The sequence below is a fragment of the Anguilla anguilla genome, chromosome 5 (assembly GCF_013347855.1).
Source record: "Anguilla anguilla isolate fAngAng1 chromosome 5, fAngAng1.pri, whole genome shotgun sequence".
Classification (NCBI taxonomy): Eukaryota; Metazoa; Chordata; class Actinopteri; order Anguilliformes; family Anguillidae; genus Anguilla; species Anguilla anguilla.
Window position 1 is genome coordinate 35,997,172 of NC_049205.1, and position 27,829 is coordinate 36,025,000.

The 27,829-nt window shown below is 39.8% G+C and overlaps 2 protein-coding genes and 1 non-coding gene across 3 annotated transcripts; 2 read left to right on the forward strand and 1 right to left on the reverse strand.

Moving 5' to 3' along the window:
* Positions 1-1,857: 1,857 nt before the first annotated feature.
* Positions 1,858-8,545, forward strand: LOC118227079 (zinc-binding protein A33-like). Its single transcript, XM_035417197.1, has 6 exons — positions 1,858-2,307; positions 3,936-4,031; positions 4,203-4,433; positions 4,614-4,636; positions 4,721-4,839; positions 5,462-8,545. The coding sequence occupies exons 1-6, from the start codon at positions 1,903-1,905 to the stop codon at positions 6,010-6,012; spliced, it is 1,425 nt and encodes a 474-aa protein (XP_035273088.1). The 5' UTR covers positions 1,858-1,902; the 3' UTR covers positions 6,013-8,545.
* A 4,852-nt stretch (positions 8,546-13,397) lies between these two features.
* LOC118227003 (fatty acyl-CoA hydrolase precursor, medium chain-like) lies at positions 13,398-23,914 on the reverse strand. The gene is made up of 13 exons (XM_035417048.1): positions 23,768-23,914; positions 22,663-22,852; positions 22,134-22,272; positions 20,617-20,750; positions 20,135-20,288; positions 18,781-18,885; positions 18,503-18,604; positions 18,072-18,215; positions 16,739-16,816; positions 16,135-16,282; positions 15,074-15,232; positions 14,868-14,940; positions 13,398-14,043 (listed from the first exon to the last, which is right to left on the reverse strand). Exons 1-13 carry the CDS (start codon positions 23,844-23,846, stop codon positions 13,860-13,862), a joined length of 1,689 nt encoding a protein of 562 aa, XP_035272939.1. The 5' UTR covers positions 23,847-23,914; the 3' UTR covers positions 13,398-13,859.
* A 2,660-nt stretch (positions 23,915-26,574) lies between these two features.
* trnar-acg lies at positions 26,575-26,647 on the forward strand. The gene has a single exon. It is a non-coding gene; the product is annotated as a tRNA-Arg (tRNA).
* The last annotated feature ends 1,182 nt before the right edge of the window (positions 26,648-27,829 follow it).

The window sequence follows — 27,829 nt, forward strand, 5'->3', positions numbered from 1 at the left end:
GAATGCTGCGGCTCGTCTGGTCTTCAACCTCCCCAGACACTCCCACGTAACTCCCCTGCTCACTACCCTCCACTGGCTGCCTGTTATAGCTTGCATCAAATTCAAAACATTGGTTCTAGCATACCAGGCAGTCAAGGGATCAGCCCCAGCATACCTTCACAAGATATTCAAACCCTACATGCCAGCCAGATCCCTCCGTTCTGCTACCTCAGGACGCCTAGCACCTCCCCCTCTTCGCACCTGCACTTCCAGAACACGTCTCCTCTCTGTTCTGGCCCCACGATGGTGGAATGACCTCCCTGTGGAGGTCAGAACAGCTGAGACTGTGACCCATTTCAAACGACGACTGAAGACCCACCTCTTCAGGCTGCACCTCTCCCCATCCCTTCCCCCCCTGTAAATGACTAAACTTAGGGTTGTAACTAGGCAGCTGTTTAATAGGTGACTTAGTTGATGCGCCAGTCTTAACGACTACTTGTATTTTTATTTATTTTTATTTTTCCATAGATTGCGTTGTTGCCGTTCTCGTTGTTAGTGTTAATCAGTTTAACCACCAGGGTCCAGGTTGAACTATGCGGTTGTTCCCTGTACTTGGACCGGTACTTCTCTCTAGGGGTTTCGTCATACTTGTTCCTGGTTATGGTTATACACTTTGTTGTACGTCGCTCTGGATAAGAGCGTCTGCCAAATGCCTGTAATGTAATGTAATGTAATGTTTGCCGTATGGAAAGTGAGGGACTGTCATCCACACTGCATGTTATAGCGAGGTATTGTGAGAATATGAGGAATAATTTCATACATATTCTGCCACCACCCATCCCTCACTAAACCCCCTCCCAAACCTTTGAAATATCCCCAAAAATTTTACTCATAAGGGGGGAAATCCTCCTCAAACCAAAAATGAATTTTAAGCAATAACCTGTGTGTTACCTGTCTGTTTACATTTGTATCTAACAGTTGCCATTTTGTTATATTTTGTCAATCCCACGGTGGCAACATTGTAATGCGCTGTAAAGATGTAAAAATAAACACATTCAAATAAGGCACATCCAGGATCAACAGTCAACAATTTTATGGCTGGCTAGAAATTGCTAGAGCCAATCAGATTGCAGGAAACCAGTCTCACAAACTGTAACTTCTCTTTCCAGAAGCTCTTGAGGTAGAGCTTCCAGATTAAAGAATAAAAAGGAATATAATCATAACCTATAGCTTGAGAAGTGTTCACTATTGCTACTGGATTCATATATAACATCATAAAATCAGTAAACAAGCTTATGACCAACAGCCATACATCTTGTGAACTTTGAGTTACAAGGATCCAGGAAGATAGTTTGATCATAATCTGCAGTTAATAACTCTACCAGTAGCTGTTAGTTTTCTGGAATGTGTATCAGAGAGCCTGGGAAATAATGCCAAATAAACGGATAAGCAGCAGAAAAGTTTTATCATAACATCTCTAAATTGTACACTGAGAGAAATTCTGCCAGCACAATTTGTTGGCCAGTGAGTTTGACTGAGGGTCTGCCACAATAAAAAAAACCATACATGAGCAAAGGATGGGAGACCTTGGATCAATTTAACAAATGACTTGACTGCTAAATGATCAGAATCTGTCAGACAGCTAAGGGTTATACCAAGTCAAAAAAAACAAACAATACTGGAGTAGTAAAAGGCTTAAACATACAAAAAAAATCTTTTGGAAATTTAAAATATGGTTGAAAAATTGAGTGCTTTAAATAAATGTGACGCATGTCTTTGAGCTTGCTAATGTTCCTGTTCCGCAAGCTTTCCCCAGAAAGAAATAGGACTGGTTTTACGGAATGCATACGTGCACGGAGCAAGAGCACCTGAACCTAAGTAGACCAAGAAACCAGGGAGGGACAGGACGTATTTTATTTCCGGATGGCTTCAGTTATGCCTCTTTCAGAAAAAGACCTTCACTGCCCTGTGTGCTGTGAGGTGTTCGTTTTCCCTGTCACTCTAGAGTGCAGGCACACCATTTGCAAAATTTGTGTGCAGAAACACTGGGAATGGAAGGGATCTCGCGAGTGTCCTGTGTGTCAGAGAAGGTCTTCCACGGACAGACCTCCTATCAACCTGGCTCTAAAGATAGCCTCTGATTCCTTGATGGGTCTGAAGCTGCAGAACGCTAAGATGGATTCCGAGGCCTGGTGCAACCTTCATAATGAGCAGCTGAAGGTCTTCTGCCTGTTTGAGGAGAAACCAATCTGCACTGTTTGTCAGGTGTCAAAGGAACACAGGCTCCATTTGTGCTGTCCGGTGGAAGAAGCTGCTTTGGATCGAAAGGTGGGAAAGTTCATCTTGTGTTTTAAAGCGTCTGTAAAGTGAAGTGGTTGGATGTTTCATTTTTTTAGGGGAGGCTTATTTTAGGGCTGCATAGAAATAAACTGAGCACAAATTATCAGTTTGATTTGTTCAGTTCAAATGAATAGACCGTAAAGCAAGTCATTTACCCGAGTGTTCAGACAAAAAAAAAAAATGCTTGAACCATATTTCCAGTATACAGATTATTGTGTTCACTGTATCAGTTGGGCTAAGTTATGTAACAAATGGTTTCAATTGCATATTATAAATATAAAATACTTTTTTTATTAACACAGAGTTAAATATCAAGTGCCACAAGTAAGACATGCTATTTGTTTTGTGATGGATAGTCTCCCATCATCACAGCAACCCAGTGAGCAGAAGCCAGAATCTAGATGTCTAGGGGGTGGAAATCCAGGTTGAAAGATGTTTTGACATAAACAAACTGGGTTAACGGAGGCATCATGCCATCATGCCATCCAGACGTTGATGACATCTGGAAGTTAGATGAAAACCTGGCTACATTTGGTTGATAAGTGAGTTTGTAAAGCATGGAGAAGAATTGGAGCTAACTGAACTAACCTAGTCCGTTTATGTCAAAACATCCCTCAATTTAGATTTCCACCCCTCTAGACGTCTAGATTCCATCTGGATTTGGGCTTGTGCTCACTGGGAAGCTGTCATAGCAAGGGATTCCTCCTACTGTACTTCTCAAACCTTTTGCAAGTCTCTCATACCACAGTTTAAAATAATCTGAACATGTAAGTTCCCAAAAGCTCAGCCTATGTTTGATTACAGAAAAGCTGCAAATTCTCCAACAGTGTATCTTAACAGTTAAGTAAGTTAAGTAACAGGTATCTTGTGTACTGTATTTCTTGTACTTCTTGTCTTCTTATATTGCTTCATGGTTCAGGTCTTTATTGAAAATGAGAAGTGATCTCAGTTACATTATCTTGTTAGATAAGAGCTAAATATAAAAATAATTAACAGTGTAATCAATTTCCTATTTAATTTAGATTGTAGGTGAGAAATGTGTATATCACTATTTCATGTTCTATATTTACTTTGAATCATATCACATTGAACTTTGAACGGAAGTGTGATATGCTGTGGAATGAAGAGTTACTGGATATGGCGTTTACAGTGTTTTCCCATTCCTTCCTCATAGTGACTAAGCAGTCACCAGATTTTTGGAGTTTGCGTAGACGGCATTAGCATGAGGACAATGCTTTTGTTTTTGTTTTACTTCATAGCATTTAGATTGACCTTTGGCCAGGAAACATAAATGAAATTCCTTGAGACAATATTGTCTTTCAAAATACTGGTACCTTTTTATGTGTTATATCATGTAGAAATCTCTGCCATTTTATTTACCTAAATCTTGGGGAGTCATTACTGGGAAAGGAATATTGCCATACAAGTGTATTAGCATTTTAAAATGGTATATTCTACCAGTATGCAAGCCCCTGTAACTGTCACATGATAACTTCAGCAATGGATGTGGGTAAAAGCTGTGCACAAAGGCCATAGTCTTTATTTGTGATTAAACTATAACCATAATATTCTGAAGACAAGACTTATTGATTCCCCAAATAAATTTTATTTTTCAGCGTGAGATTTCAACACAACTGAACTCATTCCAAAAACAACTGAAAGCATTTTACGCAATTAAAGGAGACTGGACAGAAACAGAAAACTACATAAAGGTATTCATCTACAGTTTCCTGACAATTTTCATTAAAATACGTTAAAACTCCAGAACATAGCTTTGTTAATGTTGAAGCTGTAATGTAATGAATTGGCCCTCGACAATGAATGTAATAGATGTATATATACCTATGATATGCATGCCTTTTGATCCTAATACTGTGTCCCAGGTCCAGGCTGACAAAACTGACAGACAAATAAGGACAGAATTTGAAAAGTTACATAAGTTTCTCTGGGAGGAAGAGACAGCCAGGTTGGCAGCCCTGCGAGAGGAAGAAGAAAAGAAAACCCAAACTGTGAAGAAAAAGCTTGAGGATATTACAAACACTATTGCTGTTCTATCAGACACTATCAGCAATTTACAGAAGGCTATAGAAGCTGACGATGTGTCCTTCCTACAGGTAAATACTATTAATCATTTCTGTATTAATTTTGACTTTATTATGAATTCTTATGAATCATCTAAATTTCACAATGCTGGTTCCACACAAGAACACATTTTTATCTCTACATTAGTGCAACTCCCCAGTGTAGACATATTGGTATAAGTTATCATACAAACTTCTTCTTGTCTTTTGCAGGACTTCAAGCAGACAAAGAGCAGGTAGGTAAATTTAGCATAAACCCCAACTATGTTATGTTGTACTGAATTCAAATCCACTGCAATGGTGATTCATTAATATTACAGAGCGATATCTAGAACACCAGAGATCGAGAGAATTTCAGGAGCTCTGATAGATGTCTCTAAGCACCTGGGCTCATTGAAATTCCATGTCTGGAAGAAGATGTTAGAAATCATCAATTACAGTAAGTACTCACCAATGTATTGTATATAATAATAAAGGTCCTTGCATTATTCACAAACATGCTAATATCAATATTCTTAACAGGCAATGCCTTTATCAGTTAAGAGAAACTAATAAATGTATTTCAGTAAATGCTTTAATGCACAGGTGTCAAACACCTGTCCTGGAGGGCCACAGTATTTGCTAGTTTTCAGTGTGTTTCAGGAAAAGTGATACATTTAAGTCATTTTGAGTGATTGGCTGAAACTTCACACACCTTGTTCTCAAGGCCTTAATTGGCTGCTGATTGAAAGGAAACAACAAATGCCTTCAGACACTGCAGCTCTCCAGGACTGGAGCCTGACACCCCTGTCTTAATATATATAATTACCCTTTTATTTCACAATCCAGTTGATATCTGGTGTAATCAGTTTATGTGTAGATTATTTTTTCATGAGCAAATTTTAAATTTAAAGCTTGCCCCTACCCTCATTGAGTATTTATTGCTTGGAATAGCTATTTTTTCTACATGGATGTTCTGGTATAGAACCTGTGTAAACCTGTGCATGGCTGCTAACGTAGGTTTACGTTCGAAGGAGCTTTGCAAAAAGGATTTTTTTAAGAACGTATTTGTCCTGTTTTAGCTTCCATCACTATGGACCCCAACACGGCACATCCAAATTTGAGCTTCACTCTGGAGCTCAGTAGCGTGAGGTACAGCAGCAAGCACGAGATGCCCGACAACCCCGAGCGCTGCACCAGCCGCATGGCAGTCATGGGGGCTGAGGGCTTCACCTCCGGCAGATACACCTGGGATGTGGAGGTGGGGGACAACAGGGACTGGTGCATCGGGGTGGCCCAAGAGTCCATCCTTAGGAAGAAGACCATCTTCCTAAAGCCGGGGGAGGGTTTCTGGACCATCAGCCTCTGCAACGGAGACATATACTGGGCCCAGACCTCCCCCCGGACCCGGCTCTCCTTGAAGACCAAGCCTCAGAGGATCACCGTGGACCTGGACTACGACAAGGGGAAGGTCGCCTTTATCGACTCCATCAGCACGATGCCCATTTACACGTTCAAGCACAAGTTCAATGAAAAACTCTTCCCGTACTTTTCACCTGGAATTAATGTGGAGGGGAAAAACCAGAGCCCAATTAAAGTCTGTCCTTTGACAGTGTCTGTAATGACTAAATAAATCAGAGCAGGTAGTATTATGTGTAGTACCAATAGTAGTGGTAAAAGTAGCAACAGGATGGTTACAACTAATTCTCTCATTCAGAGACTTCTAAAACATTTTCTACATATTTTTCTGCATATTTGTTTTTCATATCCACAACATATTTACATATTAAGTTTTTTTTCAGGAAAAGTCTAATCTAAGTGTATTTGAGTATGGGTATATTCCCCAAAATCCAAAAGCCAGTGGTTCCCAACCATGTCCTGGGGACCGCCCGTGTATGCTAGTTTTTGTTCCAACTAGAGTTGCAATCCCACTAGTCATGAAAAGCACCTAATTAAAAAAAAATTGCTTGTTAAAATTCTGGAATTGGAACTGTGGTTGGAATGAAAACCAGGTGGTCCCCAGGATTGAGATTGAGAACCACTGCCCTTAAGCCTTAGTGCTGCCCAAAGATATCAACAAAGACAAAAGGCTAGCAGTCATCCCACACAAGGATGACCAAACTGTACTGGGCCAAAAATGGTACAGGAAATAACAAGAAAACATGATAATGCAAGCCAATGGAGAATAGTGTCTACAAATTGTAGTGAGAACAATGATATTCAGAGCTAGCTCAAAAGCTAGCTTACTAGTTAGTCTTTTTGAGGAAGTGTAAGATGATTACATTTTTTTTATAAATGAAGGACAGTGTAGAATGATGGTAGTGTTATAGGTAGTGACATATAAAATGATTTTTCACAAAACTGGCATATTTACATCTTCATAAGTATGCTTTCTTCACCACTAATCTTCTTCATTACTAATCAGTTATTCCAAAAATATCACTTGATTACATTGTGAAAAAATAGCTTGCTGGTGACAATGGGGGGAAAAAACCCTAAGATTTCTAGTACTTCCTTCACATAATCTTGTAGTTCTGATGGACAGAAAATCCACTTAGCAAGCACTCTCTGGCCCAGTCAGCCTGACAGGGCAGTCCCTTAGTGCTTGCTGTAACACAGATGAGCCAGAGGGGGCAGCACAGTCAATATTGAGTCAATAGAGTACAGAAGGCCAGATGGTTGGCTCCCAGTGTAAAGTTTTATATGCAAACTGAGGATGCCTTCTGTTAAGAACTAGGTGAAGCCATTTTGGAATTTAGTTTGGTTTGGCACAGTACGTATGTCAAGTGACATAGCAGGGAAGTTCACATTTTTAAAAAAGTACTCAAGACCCAGAAAGGTTGGTCAATGGAGAATATGGAGGTATTTTCAGATTAAATTGCTTTAAAGACAGAACAGGACCAGTTTTGTTTGTTATTTTTTGGAAAGGATGTTTGTTTTGTCTTGGGGCTCCAGGCAGTTTCTGTCCTTGTGGAAATGCTGTGGTACCAGGCTTTTCTGTAAGTCACCCTTATTTTGTGAGTATGTTAAGGTAGGGTTTTGTGGTTTTTGCATAAATGTATATTTTGGACTGTACAGTAAGTATCTGGGAAGGAGCAATTTATTTCACTTAAGAAAATCTCAATTTCTGCACATGTACCTTCATGAGGATGTGATATAATGACTTCAGAAACAAATTGTGTCGAGGATATTCATATCTAGCCCATCTAGGGGTGGGAGTTTAAAATCAGTTTAAGCATTCTGCTACAATGCATCAGATGATTGCTTATTCAATGTATCAATCTGTTTGTGTCTGTTACTGTTTAAATAAACCATTATGCATGACATAGATTTCATATCCACTCACGCTTTCGGATGTTCGAGATCATGTAGGAATCCAAATGTTTTATCTATTGCAATATACAATGCAGTCCTTAAGTATTTGGACTGTGATGCTTTTTTTGCCTCTGTATTCCAGCACATTGGATTTGAAATAGAACAATGAATATGAGGTTAAAGTGCTTGCTGCCTGTCAGCTTAAATTTTTGGGTACTTACATTCATGTCAGGTGAATCGTGTAGGAATTAATGCTCTTTTTATCAATGATCCCCCCATTTTGAGGGACCAAAAGTAATTGGAAAATTGGCTGCTCAGCTGTTTCATGGTTGGCTGCGTGTTGTTGTATCATTAGTCCATATGCAAGAAAGCTAAAGGTCTAGAGTTGACTCTAGAAGTGGAATTTGCATTTGTTGCTATTGTCTCTCAACACGAGGACCAAAGAAGTGCCAAGGCCAGTAGAGCAGGCCATAATGACATGTAAAAATCAGAATAAATTGGTCAGAGACAGCCAAAGCATTGAGTGTGTCAAAATAAACTGTTTGTTACACTGTTATGAAGCAAGAATGCACTGGTGAGCTCAGCAATATCAAACAACCTGGTAGAAACGGAAGACCACTGTTCTGGATGACTAAGGAATACTTTTGATTGCCAAGAAAAACCCCTTTTCAAGTCTTGAACAGATCAAGAACACTCCCCAGGATGTAGGCATAGCGTTAAAGACTAAATAAAGGGAAGACTACACCAGTATATTCTCAGGAAGTTCACTGAAAGACGCAAAGGCTGACCACTGGTAAGCCTCAAGAACAGAATGGCCAGGTTAGAGCTAGAGAGCATTTAAAAAAAACTTTAGAGTTCTGGAATAAACACTTATGGACAGATGAGATGTATTAACCTGTACCAATGTGATGGAAAAAGAAAAGTGTGGAGAAAGAAAGGACTTGCTCATGACCCAAAGCACATCTTTGAAACATGACAGCAGCAGGATGAATTCCAAAGTGTACAGAAACATCTTACTCAGATATCCAAATGCCTTCAAACTCATTGGACTACGCTTCACCTTGCAGCAAGACAATGACCCAAACGCACTGCTAAAGCAACCAAGGAGATTTTCAGAGCCAAAAAGTAGAATTCATTTGACTGGCCAAGTAAATCACCCGACCTGAAACCAATTGAACATGTGTTTCATCTTCTGAAGACAAGACTAAAGGCAAAAATCCTTCAGTCCTCAGGAACTGAAGATAGTTGCAGTACATCAGGCAGTCATTGAATGCAACAGCTTTTCAACCAAGTACCAAATATGATGACTTTATTTAAAATCATGTTTATTTATCCAGTGAAGGGACTGTATAAAATGAACTGACTTTTTATGCTATGCATAAAAAAAAATGTAATTCACATGGATCATTGGATATGGATGTAAATACCTTTAAAGCTGACAGTTTGCTCTTTAACCTCATATTCAATGATTCATTTCAAATTCATATGTACAGGGTACAGAGTACTGAATCAAAATAACAAAAATTGTGTCAGTGTCCAAATGCTTACAGACTGCACTGTATTTTTTTCTTTAGAAAACAAACTTCCCTATAATTACGAAAGTATGATATCGCTTCTCTGTAATTACCAGTAAAAGAGGATTTAACTCTTATTTTATGCAACTGTTTGTGAAACTGCTTCACAGTTGAATCAAGCACAATACAGATGACATTTAAAACACTCCTGCTCATTTTGATATCTATTTGTTCAAGATTCTCAAGCCCTAAGTGCAGAAATTGTCAGGGTGGGGCATGGGAATGGACCCAAGCGCAGAGTGCAGGGAAAAACACAGAACTCCCAAAGTAGAAAGAACGAAGACTTTACTTAAATGGGGAACAAAGGGAACAGAAAGCCTCGCAGGGCGGTTATAACAAAACACAAAGAAAAACCTCAAAAATGCGGGAAAACAAAAATACAAAAATCCCAAAAAACGTAGAGAACAGCGCAGGCAAGGAACAGGCAACAGGCAACAAGCAGGCAAGGAACAGGCAACAGGCAATGGGCAGGCAAGGAGCGGGCAACAGGCAACGGGCAGGCACAAGGCAAGGAGCAAGCAGCAAAAGGCAAGCATAGGGCAAGCAAGGATCCAGCACCTGAGTCAGGGAGAAAGGAGACTTAAATAGACCTGACGCAGACGAGACACAGGAGGGCACAATGAACAATCAGGCCACAGAGCGGGAAGGGAACACGAGACAATAAGCAACTAATAACGGGATAATTGAAAACAAAACAATTAACAGGACACAAAGCAGAGGTGCCGCCATCTGGCGGCCCAACCAGGAATAACAGGGGGAAGACACAGAACCCTGACAGAAATATTACATTAGCTTACATTAGATTTAATAATTCCACAATGGAAGGTGGCTGACGCTGTGTGGTGTTCACAAATCACCACAATCCAAATATATACATATATAATGTACTTAATGTACAGCGGACATGAAACATCAGGGTAATAATACTAGGAAGCATATACAAATGTTGTAAAGTTCTACTTTCTCAAAACCTTGTTGACAACAGTGTTACCAAATCTCAGAGTAGCACAGGGAAAGCCAGGAAATGAAAGTAAGGTAAAGATTATTTCAGAGCAGGAAAAAGGTCAAAATGTATCAAGCTTCTCTCAAGGTAAGGATTTTACCCCTGACATACCACTGAAAGAGATTCCAAGGTCAGCAAAATTTACATAAATGGTTAAAGTAATTTTATTATTCATATAATGTGTATGTCAATTTAAAATAAAAACTTAAAAAGTTAATAAATACAAATTATATTTTGAAAATTATATAAAACTAAACTTGTTAATGGATGTTTTGCATACCTTCCTGACTGAAATCATACACAATCAATACATTCTTTTGTGTGTTAAAAATAGCCTATATGGACAGTTTTGGCTGCTGCCATCCTTAGTGTTCATATACTGATAAGTGAAACTGTTTTTTTTTTTATTCAGTGATCTCATTAGCAATTATATCATCAATTGGCCATATAATAACCAATTCATATCAGTTATCATTAGTTCACTGGAAACACATGGCTATACACAGACTTTTCACAATGCAATACAATAAGCCTATAAAATTATTCAAGAAAACTAAAATAAAATACAGAAAACTTTCTCCTGAAGAAAAAAAACATGAAGCCCATTTGTATTCTAATGAACTCAGAGTTATCTTACCTGCACTGAAACGTCAACAGAGCCCTGTATAAGAGAATGGCCCTTCAATCAAAAGCAATGCTTTCAGGAAGAATAATTAGACAGAGGTTGGGTACACAGTATATCCTGTATATCTACCCATCGGACACAGACAAACAATTCCTTATATGCTGTAAGTGTTAAAAATGTAAATGAATTCTGTTCCAGTTGTGGTATTATAATACTGGTAAAAGAAAGGGGTTGCTATACACTGTACAGAATTTTTTTATTTTCTTTTTTTGATATTTTATCTTAAAATTTCCACACAATAGTGACATTTTAAATATGTTACTACTAGCATTACTGGAAATAAAGGGATTCCTCACCTCACCATTCCTTCATCAGACAGGCTCATTCAGCCGCAAAAACAATTAAGTAATTACTGTCAGTAAACAAACCGCAGCTTTCTTTTTAATAGTTTTATATGCAATTGCATATGGAACCATAAGGTGGCGCTCCTATCCTGTTTATCTATTTGGAGCTATGTGGCCTCACTAACCACAAGACATCTGAAACCATCGTAATTCACACTAAACTCACCAAACTGGCAGGTGCTGGTAGAGGGCGTGCGGAGAGTGGGGAAAGAGTCACAGTTCTCAACATGACCCATCGATTTTGAAACTGTAACTTAAGCACGAAAACAAAACAAAAAATAAACGCAACGGAAAGCACAGTGATAGAGATCAGAATTGTCAACAAGGATATCACCTACAGACACTTTCTGTCAATACTGTCAATAACCTTAAGTAAATGAATTAAAATAACTCTTTTATTAGCATAAAACAAATACACAAAAATAATTAGGCCCACAGGCCTAGACATTTAACAAAAAGAAAGGCCTGCTACTGTGTTGTACACTCATTAGGCCTCCTCCTTGGCATTCAGAGAATGAAAAATAAACATGTTCACCGTGTCACGTTTTAGGGAATACAGAACCGGAGTGATATATTTATCATTTATTTCCTAAAGATATGTTCAAATATATTTCCTCACATATGTTTCCAATAAGACTGACTCCACAATCTAAACAAGCTGATTTAAGAATTTGAGTGTTTTGAATATTGTAGGACAAATCAAATTTACTTTACTGAATATGCATGGTCCCTTTCAAACAGACATTAGTTGTCTTTGTATCACCATGAAGAAGATTTAAAAAAGAAAAATCATTGCCTCATGCTGAGAACTGTCAATCTTTCCCCACACTGCCTGTACCCTCTACCAGCACCTGGCAGTTGGGTGAGTTCAATGTGTAGGCTTCAACTCGTGTTCAGTAGGGGAAAAGTGCATGCAGCAGAGAGAGCACATTACAAAACGCAGAAGACAGACGGCATTACAGCTGTTTCTTGTTCTAAAATGGACATAACTGCTATTTTTTTTAAAAATAGCAGTTATGTCCAATTAAACTGAAAATGTGTACAAACGTTTCTAAAATCATCGTCACAATGACAGAAATTTCAACTGCGTGGAGATTTTTATTATTGTTGGTGTGATGGTGACTGCTTAAATCTCTGAACACATTGCATTGGTCAGTCCGGACTATTTCTGACCAGACTATTTCTGAGTAGAACTTAAGTGTTAAGTGTTTTTGATCATGATCCTTTTTTTGAATTAGATTTTGCCACTTCAGGGCAAGGTTTCTACCACAATCAAAAACAGTAACTTCCAGCATATTCTGTGTCCAAGTTCCAACTTTTGTGTCACAAATATTCAATTTATCAGTTACAAAGGGAGACTTTTTCACACGGACTGTACTGAAAGCAACACAAAATGTGTTCTTAATCTAAGCATGGTGTTAAAACGTGACATGTTATGTAATGTTTTTAACGCATCTGTTTTGTAAGTGTAATGACTGAAAATTATATTTCAAGTGGTAAATTTAAAAAGGTTATGCTCATTAACATAACCTGAAAAGGTCTTCAGTCTCTTACAGGTGTGGTTTATTGAACTACTACTTACTTATGTAATACAACCATGATTCTCTGTCTTTCAGGTCATTTAAAGCTCTTTTTCAGCCTAACTGTCAACCTCCCTCCTCAGATTCCTGGCCTCGCTCCAGTCTTTCAAACAAGAGCTGAAAACCCATCTGTTTAGACTTGCCTACACTCAGCCCCAGTTTTCCCGCCTTATACTTTAACCCGTTGTATCCCAACCTTTGTGTCCTTCTGAGCCAACTGTATGTATGTAACTATTTCTAAGTGTACTATCCCTTTTGCCCCTACGTGTACTTATAAATTAACTAAGATTTTCTGTATTTTGTACTTTATCCTGTTTTACTGTATTGTACTGTGCCCTGGCTTCTTAAAGGGTGCATTCCAAATAAAATTGATAATAATAATAAAATAATAATAATAGTAATAATAATATAGCCTGCTTTGCATTATAATAGCCATGTGTAGCCATTATTTGATTTTAAATGAACACGTACCCACCATTGGAAAGCATTAGGAAAGTTCTACAAAATGAAAGCAAGATTTCTTAGACTTGGTTTCTTTATTTATGGACAGTCAGTCTAGGATTATAAATCATCATTAGGATGCATCAAAATGAAGCCATTATTTTGAATGATTGAGAATAAAACAACTGAGAAACATTTATGAAAAGGCAGAACATTTGGCCATGTGAAGTGCAGCTAAATTGCTCAGACTTAATTCCACTGATTTGCCTAATAGCCAATATAAAAACGCACACACACGCACGCACACACACATGTAAACACACCCACACACATTCTGTAATTCATAGTTTTAAGTGTACTACCACTCGTTTGATCAGACTTAGCGATTTAACAGTGTTAATTCCCTTGCCCTAAGCGCGTTATAGCCATCATAGTTTCAGTTGTGCTGTGCCTGGTTGGAACGGACGCAGGTGTAGCGTAGCCGTAGCGCAGGCAGCGCAGGTAGCGCAGCGAGGCTGCGGTACGGAAGCGCCGGCCCTCACAGCTCGCTGCGCTCCTTCTCCTGCTGCAGGGCTCGCGCTTTCTCCGGCACCGTCTGGGTCATGAAGGCGAAGTGCTTGTCCTTCAGCCGCCGACCCACGGTCTGCTTCAGCCCCAGGCCCAGGTACTCCTCCTTCTCCCCGTACCGTGGCCACTCCACCAGACCCTCTCCGTTGGGAGACCTGCAGGACACGCGGGAGAGGCACGCGGGGTGACAGAGTCGAGGGGGTGGGGGGGGCGGGGGGCGGGCAAAGAGACTCAAGGTGACTTATCAAAATTCTCCGGTGCGTTCGTCAATAGGTAGGAGTCAGCGCATATCGCCGATTCGCCAGCGAAGGACGTACACCGACACGCTTGAACCCAAAACGCCAAACAAACTGACTGCGGCTCTTTTATGAATGTAGTAACTGAATTTTGTTGATGTTCTCTGACCAGTTTTATTTATTATTAATTATTTTAATTCATATTAAAACATAATTCATACTTTAAGAACTATCGCTGCATTCAGTGATATTGTATGCTAATATTGACACCATATTGATTATATATATATATATTATAATTTATTTATTATAAATTTCAATGCTAATATTGCAATATTTCGCTTTAAATGTGTTGATCAGTCTATTCATTGAATTGATAGTTCCCCCTTAAAAAGTGATATTATGCTCAACTGTACTTTGTATTGGGGTACTAGTTTAGTCTGTACTGACTGCACACTGGACCACAGACGAAGGTGTGGGATGAAATGCAGTGATGGATAATGGGCTACAGTGCTGCATAATGTACTGAACCCCCTTAAACCGAACCAGCGAGTAAAGTAACAGTTTACCTAACTGGTGTTTACTGGTGCACAGTGCAGCCTGTTTAAACTCAAATTGTCTACAGTAGCAACTGTACCGTTACTTGCAGGAGACAAGACATCAATGAATGCCTTACTATGGGACATTAAATGCAACGAAAGTGCAGCAAGTTGTTTTGAAATGTTACCCCTAGCAGGCCTTACCCTGTCCGAGCAAAGTTGCCCCAGTACTCCATCACTGTGAGGGCCAGCTTCTCCTCTTCCTTTGTGCATATATCTGTGAGAGAGGACAGCCATTGAGAGAGAGCCGATACAGACCTTCTAACAAGCAGGGAAGCTCCCACTCAAAACACCAATTATTGAATTATTCTATGGTACTCATACGTTCCATAGAAGGGAAAGATTCTGACCTCCGTTCCCAATGAACTTGATGTGCCCGTCCCAGAAGCAGCCCCCAAAGACAAAGTGGATCTCGTCTCCGTGGTCAGCCTTGGCGAAGCTGGCACGTTTGCTCTGGATGAAACTGGGAGCCTGCTGGAACTCATAGAGGTACACGGGTGCACCTGCATCTGGGGGGGAGGGGAGGGGAGGGGAGGTGGATGGGGGATCACAATTGGGGATTTTCATTCATTTGTTGGGCACTTTTTCTTTAGCCCCCATTTTGTTTTGGCATAGACTGCACAATGACAGAGTCATATTTTCCCCAATGCAATCTGCTAGCAAAGCCACCGTAACAACCGTGCAGCAGGATTATGCAACTGCCCAAGAAACTAGCAGGTGGCCAATCAACCAGAAGAGAAGCTGAAGAGTGAGGCGGAGAATGCCCCGCCAATAGAAACCCTCCCTCTCTCCCTGTGTGAGACTGTGACCAATTATGTTTAACCCCGCGTACTTCCGGGTACAGCCAGCATGGGAGTGATGAGGCTTCCTTCCAGATTACCAGATGGATCATTAGCAGCCTCACTAAAAGTCTGGAATATTCCGTTGAGTATGGAGTTCAGCAGGGTTTCCATTATATTTTCCTATATGAGTGGTACCCACTGTGATTTTTGATCAATTTATTGTAATTGATATGACACATTGTGCTCAGATTCCTTTCTTTTATGTTGTTAGGTGTTTCCAATCATTTCGTTCATGAGACTCAGAGCATAGTATTCAAAACAAATGAACCCACAAGAAAACAGCCGACAGTCTCACAGTTCTACTGTATATACATTTTGTTTTACCATAAATGGTCAAGTATTAGTGAAAAGGAAAAGATAAGCGTACATTTAATAAGGAAGACCTGTAACATATTCATTATTAAGCTGTTATTAAGTTACCATTTGTGCAGTTAATATGTGCTGAATACGGATATTGGTTGCACTAAGATACTCACTATGAAACCATTTTCTCTGTGGCCCTCAGGTCTTTAGACAGTGTTTAGAACAGCATCATAACGACCTCTGACCTATGACCCCGAGATCGTTACCTCTGTGAAACTTAGCAGCCTGGATGGCAGGAATGTTAAAAAACAGGTCCCCCATTAACTCCAAGCACCCGTCCCGATTCGCAATCCGATCTCCTGTGGTGCCGAGGTACTCGTCCAAAATCAGTTCATTTAGCCTTGGATCTGGGACCTGGAATAGATTCTGCACTGAGCTTTTTGTATGCACTGATCTGCACTGAAATCACTGGTGCTTTTTTATCTAGTGAGATAAATATGACAAACTTTGAAAATAAGTGCACAAAACATGATGTGATTACTAGTACCAGGTTTACAAGAATCACCCAATGGAGTTATTTAATTATTGTTGTTGGACTGGAGAATTCATGATGATTTTCAAAAAATGTTCACGTTGTTACAGATCTATCACTAAACTATCATCCACCCATAAAAGAGAGAAGGTTTCACTGATGCTATCCATATACATTAGTCTATTGACAGTTGAATCTCTTTGTCTATGTACTAACTTATCTCAAGGATGATATGCTGAGGCATACATTACCCGTCTATATATGTCAAGTAATACATTTAATCAGACTGAATCACATCTTCTGCAAACTTGACCCTTGACTGACCCTTCATTTCTCACCTTGGGGTTTAAACGTGACAAAATGGGTGCGACCTGCTCCCGGTCCAAACCGTCCACCCAGCCTGGTGGAGCAAGGAGCTGTTGGGAAAATATGTTTGTTCAGTTTAAAGCCAGAAATGAAATCCCTGCAGCTTCATTCCAGTCTCTCAGACAAAAATGCAAGTGTATAACTTCACCCAAGTGTACAACTAACTAACGTTAACCTCACCCAAGTGTAAAACTAATGATAACCTCACCCAAGTGTAAATCTAATGATAACTTCAACCAAATGTAAAACTAATGATAACTTCAACCAAGTGTAAAACTAACGATAACTTCAGCCAAGTGTAGAACTAATGATAACTTCACCAAAGTGTACAACTAACGATAACCTCACACAAGTGTAAAATTAATACTAACTTCACCAAAGTGTACAACTAAAGATAACCTCATCCAAGTGTAAAACGAACAATAAATTCAGCTCCCAAGTGTAAAACTAATGATAACTTCAGCCAAACACTGTGACACTTTAACAAAAACAGTAACACCGTCCTTAACATAATGAACAATGCTGCCCTTTCCCAAGATGACAGAATGAGTCGGAAGAAATAAAGTATTTCACAAACTAAACAGTCTAACAGACTAAACGTAGATGTGCAAAGTTTTTTCAGGTGGGACTTTTTATCGAATGACAAATAATATAATGTTTTGTCCTTGCTCAGCTTGAATTTTAGCTGCTGTTTCACATATACAGTAAAGCAAAGAAAACACGATTCAGTCACAGCGTGCATGCAGTCTAACCAGTTATTCTTTCAAACTCCATGATTTTGTTCTCCCGAAACAAGAGAATGGGGCTCCTCTGCTAGTTGCATGTGCTATAACACACACTTTCCTTTCACTGTTCAAGTCATGTACCTGTTAGATTCTCTCATATTTCATGCAGTTAAAAAACATATTGCTAAGAAGATACTTTGTGCATGAAGAAATCTGAAAATAGTTTCTTGCCTTTGGAATGTTCTTGTTTCACAATCCAAAATATTGGTCATTTTAGAACATTTAGGAATAAAAGAAAGATGCTTCACTGAAGCCATTGAGACTTCTAAATAATCAAATCATTTTTTAAGCCAATTCACTTTAAATACAGCATGCCTGAAATATATAATAACTTGCCTAGTTAGAGCTTCCCTACCTTACAATTCCCAATTTAACCCCTGTACAACTAACAAGTAAACTTGTGCAAGTAAAATATTCACCCATGCTATAAACTAACACCAACCTCTTTAAAATGTACAACCATATACATTGGTAAGTCTTGGAAGATTTCAGTTGGATTTCAAACCCGCGGCAAACTTACATGGGGCAGCAACCAACCACATTCCAGGTTTGTCACGCCCGTCATAAATGGGACCATGTTGACTTCATGGTTCTGTAATATTTCGTCCCTTGGCTTTGTGAGGAACACTCCATCCATTACGACCCCCACATGAAACATTTGTACCTTTAAAAGGGAAAAAGAAGTGTGAAAATAACATTACCGCTTTTCTTTAGACAAAATATCAGGTGGTCTGTTGATTTTTTTTTTTACATCAGCATCCATGTTTAACCGCTGGTCTTTATATCAAGCCTGAAAGACATTCAATTCAAAAGAGTACGATGTCATTGTGTTATGGAGACACAAAACAGGAAATCCACTTCTCTTTCTGATTTCCCATAATCATTCATCATTCTGCAGAGGGTGGACTGACCTTGTGAGTTATCTGTCAGCAGAAACTCAGCATGTCTCACCTTTTCAAAGCTATTTATAATGTCCTCTTCAGGCAGCTGCTTCATGCACTCCGCAATTGCCTTGGTGCTGGTGGTGTCACAGCCGAACGCATCAGCCACATGCTACGAGAGAGATTCGGAGATCGATAAATTGTCTAGAAGTGTTCAAGGGAATATAGGCAATTCTCGTTCCAATAATAAGAAGCCGGAGCGCTTTCTATCCACACAGCAAATGCGAATGAGGCTGATTCCGATACAAATGGATGTCCGTTACTCTCACTATCATTTTCCTAAAATACCTGCGCAATAGGCAGAGGGTCGGTATGGATGAGCGCGTCCATCATCGCGGTTCCACTCTCTGCAATTGCACGATGAAAGAGTCCCGAGGACAGAGGAGAGAGAAGCTGCACAATACATAAAACAATACAGAGAGAGAAAGAGAGAGAGATACTGTAAAGTCTCTCAGGAGCCATGGTGACACAATAAATGAAAGTCCAGTAAGAATAAATGCAATGGGTTTGTCTCTATGGCAGATACATACCAATTTATTTTCTATTTATACACACATATAGCCAAATAAACCAGTCATTTAATTAAGCCAGTACTGAAATATAACCTCGTCGGTGACTAGAATAATTCAGTTTAGTTGTGTATATGCCCATGACCTATGAGTTTGGTTACACTTGTGTCTGCTTCAGTTTTTGGTTTTTTGGCATCTGCAATTCCACCCAAATTTGGAATGTACAATTCACGAAATACATACAAAACATGCTCATATATGGCCTTTGCTGCCGGTTTGGGAGAGTGAAGGCAATCCACGGTTCTCCTCTGAATCAGAATAGAATTGCACAGGGGAGGCACGGGTATGAATACATTTTCCCCACCCACCCTCTGTTCGCGATTACGCTTCCAGCATGTCCGGTTTTGACAATTTCAAAATCTGGCAACCCAGTAAGTCTTCATTTTACAATTACCCTCATCACAGTTGAAATTACCTCACGGCCTACTAATAAAACCAACAGAATGTTGAATACCACACATACGTCTCTTGTAGGGAAAAATTCTGAGTTGAGTCTGTTCCGGAAAGATCTTTTTTTTTACCAAGGATAGTGACATTGTTAAATCCATTTCTACAATAGGCTAAATGTTCAAATTACCCTAATAAAAATGCAGCTCTAATATCTTCTATTAGCAAAGATTTGTGCAGGAATTGTTTAAAGGGAAAATTTGGCAGCCTAAAATATTTAACAAAGAAATTGAGCAATGTCATAACCTATTACATGCTTTATCCGTAAACATTGCTGCTTTTGTTCACACTAGAGCCATGGTGGAAGTGCCAGCATGAAATATTGGAGGAAGGCCTTACATGGAAAATCAGTTTCGGTGTCCAACAACTGCCGGAACATTTAAAGCTTACGATGCATGTGTGCGAAAGCTGAGGCTTTATATTTGCGTGATTTTTTTTAAAACAACAGGTGCTCACTAACGAAACAGCTGAAGCTGTATCCACTCCGACTCAGTGTGATTGACAACCTAATGACCTATCATTTTCCAGAGTGTGTGGTGGCACCCGGGGTGGCCAATCATATTTCTGGAGGGACACGCCTTCACACAGCACCCCAAGCTTTTGGTTTGTGCATTCTGGGTTCACACCTGCAGGGACACGCTCACTCCCCCGGCTGACTCTCCGAAGATTGTGACCAATCCTGGATCCCCTCCGAAGCTGTGAATGTTCCCCTGGACCCAGTGCAGGGCAGTCACCTGATCCAGCAGTCCATAGTTCCCAGGACAATGCTCATCCCCAGTGCTGAGCAAACAAGACCAGGTCAAAACCTAGTACATGGCTGGATCGGCCGACCAATGGTGTGACATTATAACTTGGCTGACCAATGGTGTAACTTCATCACTCACTCAGTCACTCACGTAGTCACAGACATTCGTGTTTGTAGGGCTGGCCCCGCTGTTGCGGTCCAGCCGAAAAACAACATAGTGACCACAGACTCCGCAGACTCCACTCCAATAACAGCACATTCATACACACGGCAGTGACCAGATCCCAGTAATTCACTTACACTGCTGTTTCCCCTCAGTACTCTTTAAAATAAAGTAGTGGGTGGGAGAGGGATGGCACTTACCTGAAGAAGCCCATGATTCCGAGCCTGTACTGGATCAGAACCACCACCACATCCTGGTAGGCTGCCAATGCAGAGCCATCAAAAAATGAAGCTGCACCCAGGGCTAAACCTCCCCCATGGATCCATACCATGACCTGGGAAGAGATCAGTCATATGCATGCTCTCACTCATATATACAGTCTCACATATACACACCTTTTCACACACATACACACACTTTCTCACACATGCACACACTCTCTTACACACAAACACACAGAGAGCCCAGTGCTCCCGCTCAACATAGTGCAACAGATGACTAATGTCACTGCATAAAATTAGAGTCACCAGTTTGTCTCCCCTTGTTTTCTTGCGTTGTACTTCAGTCCTCCACCAGCTAGAGTTCACAATTGGCTCTTTATCGGGCCCCTTCTTAAACATTTATTCCATTTGTGCCACCGCAATAATATATTTTGATAAAGGAATTGCCACTAACTAAGCATGGATGATGATTGACAGTGAAGTTTGCAAGCAACAGGTGTTAAATTCAGTTTGATTACTAACTCTGGAGACGCTTCAGTATTTCTAAATGTTACACAGAGGCATGATAGGTTTTCTTAGAAACACAAAACATAGAAGCAGTTCTATAACATTTAAGCTGCACCAAAAAGTTTAAACAATAACTTCATGATTCATGATTCAACTAATTAACCAATCAACGGTCTTCAATCAAGACTTCAAGTAGAATCAGGAGTCTTAGCACTGGGCTAAAACAAAAACCTGCAGCCACACCAGCCTTTTTCAAATAAGATTAGACACCCCCTGCTTTATATGGATGCATTTTTCTTTTTACTGCAGTGATATTCAATCCTGGTCCTGGAGAGCCACAGAGTCTGCTGGTTTTTGTTTTTTCTTTAAGATCAGTGACCAATTCACACATACACAAATACACACACAGACCCAAGAAACCAGGTGACCTGAGATAACTGCATAATCAACTGCTTTAACTGATCAAGTGCTGAGCCATTTAAGTTCTGAGTAGCAATGAAAGCCAGCAGACGCACTGGCTGAAAGGAGTTATTCTGAGTGATCACCTTTACACTATGATGAAACATTTCTATGCTGATGGGAATGGTCTCTTCCAGAATGACAATTACCCCATCCACAAGGCACGAGGGGTCACTGAATGGTTTGATGAGTATGAAAATGTGAATCATATGCTATGGCCTTCACAGTCACCAGATCTAAACCCAGTTGAACACCTATGGGAGGTTTTGGACCGACCTGTTAGACAGCACTCCCTGCCACCATCATCAAAACAACAAATGAGGGAATATGTTTTGGAAGAATGGTGTTCCATCCCTTCAGTAGAGTTCCAGAGACTTGTATAATTTATGCCAATTGAAGCTGTTGTGGTGGCCCAACATATTACTAAAGACACTTTACGTTGGCTTTTCCTTTACTTTATGACCCAGCTGTATAATGTATCATTGATAAATATTTGTAGTTAAAATAAGTTTACTAGCATTCAGACTTACAGGTAATTTAATGTCTGCTTTGGGCACTGCAGGGGTGTATATATTCAAGTAGAGGCAGTCTTCTGATATTCCAGGAATGTCCAATTCCATTGAAATATTTTTAGCCAAATCCACAGCTATCTTTGGATCTTGTAGACACCTAGAATGTAAAGTCTTGTGATTACTGCTTTCAATTACTAAATCCCAGCAAATAAAAATATCAATACTGCTTCCTATCTATGCATTTTTGGGACAAATACTGTATAATATATATATATATATATATCAGGTCAGATTTGAGTGTGTGACTGTGAGTTCAGTAATGGCTGTGAGTATGACATGATGACTGACTCTGAAGTGAGTAATGAGTAATGAGTGTGTGACTGTGAGTTCAGTAATGGCTGTGAGTATGACATGATGACTGTGACTCTGAAGTGAGTAATGAGTAATGAGTGTGTGACTGTGAGTTCAGTAATGGCTGTGAGTATGACATGATGACTGTGACTCTAAAGTGAGTAATGAGTGTGTGGGGAGACCTCACGGGCCTTACATTGCTGGCTGCTGTGTCGCGTCCCGCTCTCCCTCCCATGGCACTGCAGGTAGCGGGGGGGCCAGCCTCAGAGATCCCACTGGCGGCTGGGCAAAGGGCACGCCCAAATAGGCGTGCACCACAGTGTCCGTTCCCTGCACGTTCACGTACTTACCCCTCAGGCTGCCTGATCTTAGGTGCACCAATGGACCTGTCAATTAATGAACAAAATGGCACGATAGTAGATAAGGATTCACTAGTGCTGGTGGTGTACACGTAAGGTAATGCATCTCTATTCCGTCTTTATGTGCAATGTAAAACTGTAAATGGACGTTATGTGCACACACAGTAGCAATGCAATATATTCTATTGGATTCAAATAAACGTGAAATCCCATTTTAATATGCATTAAAAATGTATTATAAAAAATAAATGACCACATAAATATATATCTAGTATGTCTTTAACAAAATATTGTTCATTTTTTAGAGAACATTTATCTATTACATTTGGTTTGAATGTAATAGATAATTATTTTAATGCATGAATTAGTCCTATCTCAAATGAGACAGTGCTAATAGACTTCTGTCTCAAAATCTGTCCAATTTATTTATATACACCCCTTATCCACCCATATGAATAAATGTGAACTTCGGGTTATATCATCCGAGTAGTTTCTAAAAATGTATCGTTCCAATTCAGTCCGAAGTTGGCTGCACTGTGAAGAGCAACAACCGGGTGAAAGGCGATAAAAGAATTGTTTCAAGTTTTCCCTGCTCTGATCCGCCACTCATAACCGGTGTCGCAGTGGAAAGACGGTTTAAGCCTACTGTCGCCTAAATACTAGCAAAAGCAGGCTATACGTTCACGAATATATACGTCCCTAAACATGCAGTTGTTCTGTTCCTCTTGTATAATGCAATCGGAAAAACTATCTAAATTATCAATACGTTTAATCACGAACAAGGTAACATTCGCTCCAGCAAATTAATTAATAAATACTTTCTAACTATCTTTCTTTTTTTAATTTATTGGCACGAATCAATCTCGCGCGTTACAGCAGTGGTGCTTGCTTGTGTTCTTTAACAGTGCAGAATTATTAACATAGATTCACTTTGGTACTTGCCTTTGGGATTCGCTAAAGAACTGTGCAAAAATAAAAAGCCGATTGTTAAACAGAAATTACGCTTTGCTTGGAGGTTCATTGTGGCAGTTTCAACTGCGTTCCCGAATAGCGTTTGGCGAGCCTCCTTGCTTCGCTTTATGTGAGCACAGCAACAGTAGGTGTTACCAGGTTGGAGGATACTCCCCATATTTATGGGGAATTTTCCAGTCAAGGGAGGAGAAAAAAGGGACGATATAGGCCTATTTTTAAATTGGTAGTTGAAATATACGTATTAGTAGTTTTAATTGCCTCATTTTAAATATTTCAGAATACTGTAAATCAAACAAATTATTTGTATATATTTTAAGTATTTAGTCAAGTAACCAAATAACTGTATTTGAATTATTTTTTGTTTGTTTGTGCTTGTGTGTTTTCCTGTTGACAGCATGTTGTAGGCAGAGGATTATTAAATAATTTAAAACGAAACACTGTTGTACTCCCTGAATCAAGGTGGTTGAGTATTCTGGATTAAGGCATGTGGGTAATCTGTGAAAACTGCTTCAGATAGGAGATTTCTGACTCAAAAATAGAAGAGTCTGGAATGAGGATCTGGCAACAGAGGTGACGACAGTGCAAGTATGAACCTTAGACTTCTCCTTCTACTTTATCACTACTCTTTGCTCTAGATTTTTTAAAAATCATGATTAACTCCCTTCTAAGGCTTTTCTCAATGCTCAAAGATATTACAAGATATATAATACTGACCAGAGATTTGGTACTTTACAGTGAATTACATTTCTAGTTTCTGAGCATTTGTTTAAAAAAATCATTCGACTGCTAAACTGTAAATGATGCATTATACTTTTAGTTACATTCCTCATAAGAAGCTGTCAAGAATTTACAAGGCATGACGGTAAATCCATTCTTGGCCCCCTAGTTACTACTGCTTGCAGCTACATTGATTATCATTAGGTAGCCAAGAACCAAGGACCCCATTTGATATGATAGGGTTCTTCTTATTTTTCTTCTTCTTTGTCTTATTTTTCTTCTGTATCTCGCTAAATCTTAACCCCCTTTCTAAGCTAAAAAAGTCATGAATTTTGGCAGCATGCCTGCAATATGGCTGCCAATTTATTATGCATGACACCCATGCAACGGACACTCAGTGATGCAAAAGTGCCAAAATTGCAACATTGAAAAAATTGTTACAGCTATCCTGTTTCACTTAAAGTCCCAAATTTTGTCCTGATGTTTATTATTATTATTATTATTATTATTATTATTATTAGTAGTAGTAGTAGTAGTAGTAGTATTGTTTTATTATTATTACTACTACTTCTACTTCAGGGAAAGCAGCCATCATCACTGAAGTAGTAGTCCATTGCCTTACAGTGGGACAACTTTTAAAATTTGAAATCATACATGATTCCACTAAAACACACCCTCATTGGCCCATCCAGTTCATGTGAGGCTCCTGAAATCTGCAAGGTGCACACAGTGGCAATATAACAAAGGGAGGTTTGAGTTAATGATGATAAAAAGATCAAGAGCCAAGAGTAGGTGATAATATAAAAGAAAGGGTCCAAGGTTGACAGTAGTACTCCCGGCCCCACTTGCACAATTCCTCTACTGAGAGCCAAAAACTCCCTATTTAAAGCTGAGTGGACTCACCACAAAAGTAGCACTTTGCTACATTCATAAGATAGCTTATCTGCAACATGTTCAACAAATTTGAACCCATTTAATCAGTTTACTGTATACAAAACACATTGATATCTTGCAATTAGATGTTATCTATTCAAGGTGGGCATACCTTTAAATATCAATATGAAACATTTTTTTAAAACAACTGCAGTATTTTAATCTATCAAACCAGCTAGTTAGTCAAGTTATCCAAGCAGAGCATACCATTCGCTTCAACCTTATAAACAGCATACCTTTTAAATCACCCTATTTCATAGGACAAATCCACCCTATTTGAATCTGTTTTTTTTGGGGGGGGGGGGGCGGAGTAGGGAGGAGGATGGGGCGGTCAGCCTGGTAATAAGCTGCATTTTCACGTGCCCATGACAGGTGAACTTGCACGTGCTAATAGTGCTTTCCATCAGCCACTCTCGGGCTTCAGCGGCACTTTGCCTGTCCCTCTGGGAGAACCCTTTTATGGGATCTAGACCAATAATTATATAAAGCTATGTCCGCGAACTCCGACAGTAATTGTTATTCTTGGTATTTCTTGGTAGACATACACGCCCTGGTTGGTCACACTATTCTTGATAACGACATGGCCTCTGGATTGATCAAATAATTCAGAATCTTGGTACAGAGATAAGAGCTTTTATTTGATGTACCAAGCACTTCTTGGTAGTAGAAAATGATTTGATTCGATTGCACAACTACGAAATAGTCACTACAGTCACGACTCCCTTGGATCTGCTTAATTTACCGCAATGTCACATGTAAACGCGCATGTATATTTTCAGTAGGCAGAAACAAATAGATATAAATTATAATGATCGCATAAACGCGGGTAGCCTGGTTTAAGTGTAGGTTAACGTTAGTTAGTTGGTATAATTTCAACGGCAATCTAATAATGAATTAAACATAGGCAAAAATGTACAGCTACACTATATATTTTGTACAGTGTAAATCACAGCGTAAACTCAGATTTAGCTAAATAATGAAGCTGCACAACTGTTAAATGAGTAATTAAAAATTCGACAGCGGATAGGTAACCGAGTAAATCTCCAAAACATCAAAAAAGCTAAATGTTTTCATCGTAATAATATGTGGAAGTATATAAACCCCTGCAGCGTATCTGGGATTACGTCGGGCCAGTGGCGCAATGGATAACGCGTCTGACTACGGATCAGAAGATTCTAGGTTCGACTCCTGGCTGGCTCGAATCTTTTCCTTTTCGAACACTCACTCACACAGACAACGCGATGAAGGCCTGCAACCATCGACTGCAACGAAGCTAGACCAACTTTCCCATCAATACATCCTGTTGGTTCTTTTCTGGCATTTAATGTCTTGACCCACCAACTTGCAATAAAAAATAAAAATAGATAATAATAATTTTGAAATGAAAAAAAAAAAAAAAACGGGTCTGAGGTAGTTGCAGCAAACTCTCTAATCGGTTCTTTTCTGGCATTTAATGTCTTGACCCACCAACTTGCAACAAAAAATAAAAATAGATAATAATAATTTTGAAATGAAAAAAAAAAAAAAAAACGGGTCTGAGGTAGCTGCAGCAAACTCTCTAATATTGTTAATTTGCTAGCTAGTTTAGCCAGATAGTAGTAAGCTTGCTAATTTATAAAATAGACTCGTAGATAGCCTAGCCATCTAGCACGTTAATAATACAATTAGATGCTCCATAAGAAGACAAACAGGTCTGCTATTATAGGTCTACCTTTAGGTTGAAAAGATGACAGAAATGGACAGCATTTGGTTGAAAAAATGTAAGAAATCGACAGCAGTGAAATATTTGATTCTGAATCAAAATCAAAATTACAAGTGACTCAGATGACTCTGATGAGTTATGAGAAGGCAGAACCGTATTGGTTTCAGCTAGAGGTGATCGGAGTCATGGCTGGATTATGGACCGGGCCAGTGGGGCCAGTGCCCTGGGGCCTCAGACTGCCAGGGGGCCTCCAAGCCTCAGGCCGCACGCGGTGTGTGGCCCAAGACTTCCGAAGGAAGTTGAACGCCAGAGCCCTCAGTGTGCACAGCGCAAGCTGACCACTAGGCCCCTGGGTGCTTATAGCGTGAGATAACCACTAGGGCCCCCCAGACCCCTCAGCGCTTACAATGTGAGGGCCCCCAGACCCCTTGGTGTTTAAAACGTAAGCTGACCACTAGGGCCCCTGGGCCCATCAGCGCTTACAGTGTGACGGCCCCTAGGCCCCTCAGCGCTTACAGTGTGAGGGCCCCCAGGCCCCTTGGCGTTTAAAGAGTGAGCTGACCACTAGGGCCCCCAGTCCCCTGGGTGCTTACAGTGTGAGTTCACCACTAGGGCCCCCAGGCCCCTCGGTGCATACATAGAGCGTAACACCTGGGCCCCTTTTTACATACAGTGCATGC